Source organism: Otolemur garnettii, unplaced genomic scaffold (genome assembly GCF_000181295.1).
Source record: "Otolemur garnettii isolate 467f Iridium unplaced genomic scaffold, OtoGar3 scaffold00011, whole genome shotgun sequence".
In the NCBI taxonomy this organism is placed as follows: domain Eukaryota; kingdom Metazoa; phylum Chordata; class Mammalia; order Primates; family Galagidae; genus Otolemur; species Otolemur garnettii.
This window is the reverse complement of record NW_003852406.1, coordinates 20,177,223-20,186,354: the sequence shown is the minus strand read 5'-3', so window position 1 is coordinate 20,186,354 and position 9,132 is coordinate 20,177,223. Positions and strand designations below refer to the sequence as shown.

Here is a 9,132-nt window from a genome sequence, read left to right as displayed (position 1 = left end):
CAGTTTTTGGCAGGGCCAGGTTTGAACCCACCACCTCTGGTATATGGGGCAGGCACCCTACTCCTTGAGCCACAGGCACCACCCACCTTAGGCAATTCTGATCAGTTTGTCCTTGGGCTGTTCTATGAGCAACACTGCATCACAGCCACGAGGTATCTGACAAGCACATAGGACCCCACCAGTCCTTTCCTTCTTAGATGCTATGATGTTCCTTGTTTTAGGCAGGTCATCTTGTCAATCCTAATACTCTTATTTCAGAGTATCAGTTCAGTGCCAAGATCAACTTGGTTTTAGTAAAGACAGCGCCAATTTCCCAAGCTTCCATGGAATGTGGTTTTAGAGTAAATGGGGACAGGTGTCTAAGTAATACTTTTCTCTTCACTAAGGAAGAAATGCTACAGAGAAAAGCATTCCACTTAGGGCAGACATTATTGTTCTTCACTGACTTTCTCCCCACTAAACAGACCATTTCCCTACAATAATTTCAAGCATCTCATAATTCTGCCAAAATTAAACAAGTAGAATATTTTAAATTTAATAGCAATCACTGCTATTTTAAACAAGGAATGCTAGTATTTGATCCAGAAAACTTCACATTATCTTTCTAGCAATACACATATTACTGGTGAGAAATACCTGTACCTGAATGTTCTGCTGCCCAGGAGCCTGGCAGACCGAGAACAGTGGAGCCCAGGAAACACAGCGGGCTGTGAGCTTAACTGCCTAGGCCAAGTTTCCCTGGGCACTTCCCCAAGCAAAACTGGAGGGGGACTTCATGAAAATTGGTTTAATTAGAAGGATTCTGATGGGGATAGGATGCTTTTGGAATCTAAGATGACAGAAGATATTGATGAGCTCTTAGATCCAGGAAGCCTGTCTGATATTTGAGATAATGGAACCTCCATTTGTTTCAGGACGATGCCTTCATTTTTACACCAACATGGTTTATGGCTTGCAGGGGATATATGGACTGACGGATGCAACCATTAAGGATGTTAGAGCCCCATTCTTACTATTATTGTGATATGCGTGCGTGTTTGTTTTTTTCCTAGGAGGATCTTTATTTTTTTCTCCCAAATCTCATAACTAGTTATACAGATGTTTAATTGAGAGGAATAATTATGAATTACGATTTGTTTTTTCTTTCAAACTTTCCTATCTGAGTCATTTATCGCCTCCTCTCTCTAATTACACGTATTTTAAATATTATAAAATTAAAGTTTAAAAAATAAACATTGCTAGTGGGCAAGCCCAGGCCCAGAGAAGTTCAGTTTTCAAAAATGTTAATGTTTCTTGAGAGCCTTGTGTATGATAAGACTGTTAATTTATGGAGGGGAAAAAGGAATTTCAAGTCAGAATAAAAAGTAGAAAAAGTTCGCTGAGAAGGTAGATTTGCTCTAAGGTGGCAAAGGGAAAATGAAACTTGATAGATAAGAATAATTAGAGGTAAGATGACTTCAACTGTGAGAATACTAGTTTCTGGTTACTTGAATCCTAGAATCCGTAAGAGGTCAGGGGCATATTCTGAGGAAAGTGACTATTTAGGAAATTAAAGCTGAACTGTTGACTTAGAGCTTTCAATCCCTTTTATCACCTGGTATGCTTTGGGTAAATAAAGCAAGAAAGGCAAATTTATCCAGCTATGTTTGCTGTTCAACTCTGACCCTAGCTTACTGAATGACTTTAAATATCTGTTATGGAAAAAATGATGCCATTTTAATTTCCGGCTCCATCCCCATCTGGCCAGGGAGAGGATCAATTAATATTACTGTGTCTTGTCTTTAGGGCCTCTGACACCCCTTAGGAACAGCCTGTGGGACAGTCTGCTTTTGCAGGGTTTCTCCCCTAGAATCAGAAGAGCAGGATTCAGGACAAGGCCATTCCACGTAACATAGCTCAGAGCCATACAACACAACTTGCTCCAAGGATGTTGGGCATTGTGCTTCATTAGGAAACAAAATATAAGCTTTCCACACCATTAGGAATGACTTTAGGAGTGAAAGCACATAAGACGATGCCTCACCTCATCAACAATGCACTGCAGAAGCTGGAGAGGCTGCAATGGGAAAGAAGAGAGGAAAAAGTATTAGCCTCTATGCAATATCTTCACAGTGGAGTGGAAAGAAAAAATCATTAATGCAATAAAATATAGCAAGATTAATCAACAACAGCAAACTCTTATAAAAACATTGATGCTCAGGATGTTCTATTATTTCTAATGGTACCTAATCTAATACAGGCAGTTAAAGGTTTGCATTTTCTTCAAAATGCAATTTGCTAAGTTTAAAACAAGGCATTCAAGCATGCAAAGGAAGCAGCCATCAGGAAAAAGAAAAGTGAATTTTTTTCTGAACTCATAAAGCTTACCATTAAAGATCCCTGGTTTTTCTGAATCTGAAAAAAGGCAATATGTAATTAGCATGTCATAATCAAAATGACTCACTTGGACACATTATGATCACTGAGAGAAAATTATTGCATTGCTGGTGGCAATTTGTGGGCATGTGTTAACACAATTTACATAATGAAAATACACAAATGTTAATAGCTCGCTTCTCATTTATAGGCGAAAGTCAGCAGAATGTTAATTTCACACAACACTTTTTAGTACCCTCCAGGTTGTATTAGAATAGGGAGAAAAACCATAATCCATTTCAAAAGGCTGTTTACGATTCAGATATAAATAATGTTTTATATTGCTAGATTGTGAACACTGGGCTTAATGTTGCAATCATTGCTAATGTTATGAAGCTCACTCTTTTTAAATTAAAAACCGATTTATTTAAAATTGAAATTAAATCATAGTCAGAAATTAGAATTTTGGATTCCTGCCAGTATCTGCTCACAATCCCCTATTTTGTGAAGAAAACTTTAATTATGTGGTTGAAGTATTTGCCTCTAACTTAGGAGTGAGGTAAAGACTCCATCTTTTCCAAAGTTCTTTCAGCCTGTTTCCAGGGCAGCAATGCTCTCTGGGAAAATCAAATTCATGCAAGTTTTACACTGTTTTTCAGAGAATAAAAGCAGATTCCAATAAGAGGGGCTGTTCCTGATCGGGATTCTGAAGACAGGCTGCTCACACATCAATGTTAAACTGATAAACCATTATCTCTCAGAAAGTTACTAAAATGTGACACAAAATTAATAAAATATCCACTTAGTCATTAAAGTATTAAACACTTCAATGCCTTACCATTCAGCAAAAAAATGCCTACCGTCATTACAAATTCAATGAAAATGGAGTCCCAGGTACTAAATTTTCTAAGAGGGTAATTTTCAGGAACCAAATACCACTATTGATGAGCCACTTGTCTTCTGGGATAAATGAGTTCCAACCAGCTGGTAATATATGGGGAAAATAGAAGTCCCTTATATATTTTTAATGGTATTTTTAAAAGTTCTTTCCCATACACACTCATTTGATGGGCACAACCACCCTGAGGTTGGCAAGGATAATCAGGTCTATTCTACGAGGGTAAAACTGAGTCTGCCAGAGGACAGGGCGCAGGCCAAAGGCCTCAGGTCAGGATGTGGTGGCGATGAGGCTTCTCTGGGGTGCTTTCCCTCCAACATCTGTATTATTCTTATCTATAATTATCACATTATTTAAAAACAAATGGATCTGCATGCATTTAAACCTGGCATGGTATAACTGATCAGGTATCAATTTTGACACCTTGGTTGATCTCAAATAGACTGTGTGATTCTCAAGGGCAGCAGCGATGCTTCTGCATTTCATCCATGTGCGTGACCAGCAGACCCGTCCACCTAGCGCTTGGGTGTTTTGTTTACTTATTTATCTTTCAAGACAGAGTCTCACTTTGTTGCCCTGGGTAGAGTGCCATGGCGTCATAGCTCACAGCAACCTCAAACTCTAGGGCTTAGGTGATTCTCTTGCCTCAGCCTCCCAAGTAGCTGGGACTACAGGCATCCACCACAATATCCAGCTATTTTTTTATTTTTATTTTTAAGAGAAGAGGTCTCGCACTCCTAAGCTTAGGCAATCCATTGGCCTCAGCCTCCAAGAGTGCTAGGATAACAGACATAAGCTACTGTGCCTGGCCTGTGATTGGATGTTTTAAAAAGTGCTCTCCCATGTACTTCTCAAATGAACATGGTGCCCCTTCATCGCTGCTCATGGCTGTTCCTTACCTCCTCCCTGGTTACTACTCCCTGAAACCTCTGTCACAGGCTGCTGGCTCATAGCCTACACTGATAGTTCTGCTTAGTGTTGCCCTGAATTATTGCTCCTTCTGGTTCCTCTAGTCAATGAGCACTTCTGGGCAAGTCTCCATAGGCAAAGGTTTTTTTTCTAAATTTCAAAATATTAAGGGCTGCAATTATTTTTGTAACATGGATACCTTTTATTTATTTTTATTTTTTTGAGACAGAGTATCACTCTGTTGCCCAAGCTAGGGTGCCATGGCATCAGCCTAGCTCACAGCAACCTCAAATTCCTAGGTTTAGGTGATCCTTTTGCCTCAGCCTCCTGAGTAGCTGGGGCTACAGGTGTATGGCCCAGCATGCCAGACCATGGATACCCTTTTTCTTTGAGACAGAGTCTCACTCTGTCACCCTGGGTAGAGTGTCATGGCATCACTGCAGCTCACAGCAACCTTAAACTCCTGGGCTTAAGGATTCTCTTGCCTCAGTCTCCGGAGTAGCTGGGACCCCAAACACCTACCACAATGCCCAGCTAGATTATCTATTTGTTTTTTTTCTTTGTAGAGACAGGGTCTTGCTTTTGCTCAGGCTGGTCTCGAGCTCCTGAGCTCAAGGAATCCCCTGGCCTTGGCCTCCCAAAGTACTAGGATTACAGGGGTGAACCACTGCATCCAGACCATGGATACCTTTTATAATGCTTAAGTTGGGGCTTTTAGTGTGCCTACCACCCAAATAGTGTTCATGGTACCCAACAGGTAAGTTTTTATCCCTCCTCCCTTCTTGATTTCCATGGAGTACTACTCAGCCATAAAAAGGAATGAAATAGTATCTTTTGCAGCAACTTGGATGAAACTAGAGACCACTGTCCTAAGTAAAGTATCTCAGGAGTGAAAAAATAAATACCACATGCATTCTCTAATAACTGGAAGCTACTGATGGGCACAAGTAAAGATTTATACTATGAGGGGAGGCGGGGGTTGTTAACTATGACCCTTAACAAGTTAGTTATGGATTTTAGTAACAAACCAGATCAACTTTTAAAAAATCTTGAAAATAATGGGTAACTTTCCTATGATATGAGCTACCTATGGAGTTTGCTTTTATTTGTTTAAGCACACGTGGATTCTTCCCCTACCCCTACATTCTTAGTAAGGTATCTCTACTTCAACAGGAGAGCTATTTGTAATGAACACAGAATTAGAAATCCATTTTTGACATCAAGAGAATGTTTTTCACAAATTTCCAAGAATTAGGGGAATTACAATCTTCTCTGAGGAAAAGATACAACAAACATTCTAAATGAGAGGTTTCAAAATGAATTTAGGGGCTCGGAGCCTATAGCTCAACCGGCTAAGGCGCCAGCCACATACACCTAAGGTGGCGGGTTCGAATCCCCAGCCCGGACCCGCCAAACAACAATGACGGCTGCAACCAAAAAAAAAATAGCCGGGCGTTGTGGCGGGCGTCTGTGGTCCCAGCTACTTGGGAGGTGGAGGCAGGAGACTCGCTTGAGCCCAGGAGTTGGAGGTTGCTGTGAGCTGTGATGCCACTGCACTTACCCAGGGTGACAGCTTGAGGCTCTGTCTCAAAAAAAAAAAAAAAAAATGAATTTAGGGATGGCTTACGAGACATTGTCCCCAGTAACATATGAGCTGTGTGAATCAAATGAGTTGGGGAGAGAAAATTTCCCCATGAACCCAGATCTTGGAGAAGTTCTCAACCTTGTCATATTCTGGGGGTTAAAAGCTTCAACTAAGACCACTTAACATTATACTATTTTAATGCTTGCTCTTTAATATAAGACAGAGAAAAACAGTAATATCACAGTATTTTTTATGATCTTATAACTATACTGTTTTGCCCAGGTTTTTAAAGAGAGATATTGTTCCCAGGTTTTATTACATAGCTTTGATAGCAACATATTATATGAAATCATCTTCATAAATTTTGTATTAAGGTAGCAGCACCAGTACCTGAAATTGATTCAAAATGCTTAAGATACTCAATTATTTTTTAACAGTGTTACACAATGCAATGACTTATATCTTCTATTTCACAAGAATTTGATGGTGTAACATCATTGTAATTGATTCATTTTCTCAATTAAATAAAGCTACTGTGCCTTCCTTTATATGAATGCCACACAGACTATATAGTTAGATGTATTATCTCCTTTCTCTGTCTCAGATATACTGCTTTAAAGGCTATATTCTGTTCCTCCGTTAATTCCACCAGAAAATTTAATGCCACAGTCATATTTTTCAAATTCTGAACTGCCATGTACTTGACTGTATTTATATTAGGCGTATTTTTCACTGCTAAACTCTTTGTTGTTTACCTTTTTCAAGATCACATTACTGTACAGGCACAGCCACCATAAAACAATTCTGCACAAAGTCAACCTCCAGTCATTGCCTCTGCTTTTGCACACAGTTCATGAAAAAGTGAAGCCCCTGGTTTTATAGCACATTAAAAGTGGTACTAAGGGTACTCAATATAAAATGTTAGCTTTGCAAACACCTATCTTTATTCTGGGTTTGCTTTCCAAATGCTTGACCCTGACGGCAGACCTCAGAGGAACACAATAATATTGTTAGGGCTGATGTACTGCCTGCCCCTCACAATATATGAAATGCTGGTTTATAACTGACTTGTCCAAGCCCACACTCTTGCTTGTATTGAATGTTTTCCATGTCTAACTAGTACTTTGGGACAATGAACAGAATATAATTGCTCCAGTCATATACTTTGCTAATCAGTCTCTAGAACTAGTAGGGTTTTGATAGACTAATTAGATGAACCTCTTCCCTCTTCTGGGCCTAGCTTTTTTTTCTTTCATTGGCTATTACATCAAAGATTTAAAACCACACTAACAGAAGATAACTATGCCTCATTCTGATGTAAGACAGACCCTTATGTGTGTTTAAACGGGGAAGAATGACTTCATAAAGGGCAGCCACAATTATTGGTTAGGTCTTGGTATTGTTGTAAGTAACATCACATATTTCCTTGCAAGGACCACACAGTTAGCAATTAGAATACTCCTTTAACTTGACATGTCATTGTGAAAAATGACCCTAGAAAAGAAATTGCCAATGCAAAAGTTTGCTTGTATAGTCCGAACTATTACATAATACTCAGTCAATGATGATAGTGATACAAAGCAATTTTGGAAGTCTCACTTTATGCTTCTCTCTCTATACCAGTGGTAAAACAGACCTTGCTACCAGACATTTTACATTATATTCAGAGGTACAATCAGAAAACTGTAATGAATCCACCTACGTAACCTAGAGAAGACACCAGCTATAGCTTTCATTTTCTCTTTTGCTCTCTGAAATTATGGCTTGCCCTGCAGCTCTTGTCTAGGAGATTTATGTGTGACCTAGGTCAGATCTTCCAATATCAGCTGACAAATTTTCTCTTTACATATTTACTGCTTTTCAAGCTTGTGTTATTTTCTCTTAAATAGAAAGAAGAAATGTAAAATTAAATCTCATAGCGAGAATTTTTAAAGAATAGTGTTTTCATTTATGTGCTACTGGCATCACGGTCCAGCTTTCAGTGTTGAACTCTTTATTGCTTTTTTTAAAGCCTTAGATTTTAGCGATTATAGCTATTTTCCAAAGACTCCTTTTAAATCATATGCATTAAACTATAACCCTGGCTAAATATAAACAGAGATTATGGAAAACAGAAATTTAGATATTCTAAATGAAGTTTTGTAACTAAAGAATTTTTGAAATGGAAGAGACCTCAGAAATGATCTAGTGCAATCTACTCACTTTGCTTTTAGGGAAACTGAGCCTTAGAGGGGAGCAGTGCTCATGGTCATAGATGGAGCCCAGCCTGCCCTTGACAGCTGAATCAGGAGCCTACCTGTTGTGGGGAAAATACAAGAACTTGGGAGTCAGAAAGACCTCTGGAACTGTGGTCAGATCCACATGGCCTTGGAAACCCCTTCCCTTCACTGGGGCTCGGGGATCTTGTCTAAAAAATGAAGAAAGGAGCTACAGAGGACCTTGATTAGTCCCAGAAGGCAGAGCTTCCCACTCAGGAGCCATAATTGTTTTTCCTATCCAAGGAAGAAATGGTATCTGGCACTGTGCTGGGTGCTAAAACTTAGGGGCACACCACCTCCATCCTGTTAGGACTTACAAAAAAGGGTCCAAGTCTCAAAGAAGCTTTAATGAGAAAAACAAAATTACTTCCACATGACAAGCTTTGTATACACTGCCTTGTACCATTACCTTAAAAAACGAGTTCCCAAATGACCTTTGTTTTTTTAAAGGCGGAATAGAACAAAATTTACTGTAACAACAAATGAGAATTTTGGCAAACTGCTATTTTTAGATACTGAATGCATCAGGAGACAATATATATTATTTCTAATAATGTTAGATGAACATGTATTAATTTACTTGTGCCATCCTATTTTCCCTGTCCATCACCTCTGTTCTTGTTCAAGTTCTTATCACGCCAGTAGGTCTATTAGTCTATCTTCATAAGGCCTAAAATAAAAAAATTCACAAGAAGACTTAGCAGCAGGTAGCTATTTAATAGTTTGTAAGAAGTCACTACGAGTCCCACATTTTAAGACCAGCTCACTGGCGCCTTCTTTCTGGCCTATATCTCAGACTTTAGTAGGGATGCTGTATTCAGGAGTGACTAGTTTTGAAGAGGGAAAACTAGGTATCTCAGAATCTAGCAAAGAGCTGGATGGGATAAAAAGGCTCTAAGATGCCTAGAGGAGTACAGCTCAGATGGGACAAGAAAGAAAACCACCATGGCCATAAATCAGATCACTTGGCTCTCACTGCTTCTCAAGTATCAAGGACAATGCACTTCACACAAATAACAGCTGGAGCATCAAGGAATAGTGCAACATCATTCATTTGCTGGGTCTGCCAGTAGGTGAGCAGGAAATAGAGCAGCAGGCTGCCATCCACACTCATTTTTTTTTTTTTT

General features: G+C 39.3%; 1 protein-coding gene across 4 annotated transcripts in view; it reads right to left on the bottom strand.

The window, feature by feature from the left end:
- The window catches only part of MAP2K5 (mitogen-activated protein kinase kinase 5), a 281,458-nt gene that overhangs the window by 68,528 nt on the left and 203,798 nt on the right, over nucleotides 1-9,132 (bottom strand). For 3 of the 4 annotated variants that reach the window (XM_003784455.3, XM_023509981.1, XM_023509980.1), the window contains 2 exons: nucleotides 2,368-2,394; nucleotides 2,024-2,056 (listed from right to left, as the gene is read on the bottom strand). In XM_003784455.3, coding sequence (XP_003784503.1) covers nucleotides 2,024-2,056; nucleotides 2,368-2,394 — 60 coding nt within the window. The remainder of the gene's footprint in view (nucleotides 1-2,023; nucleotides 2,057-2,367; nucleotides 2,395-9,132) is intronic. The other variant, XM_012801985.2, reaches the window with a different exon arrangement.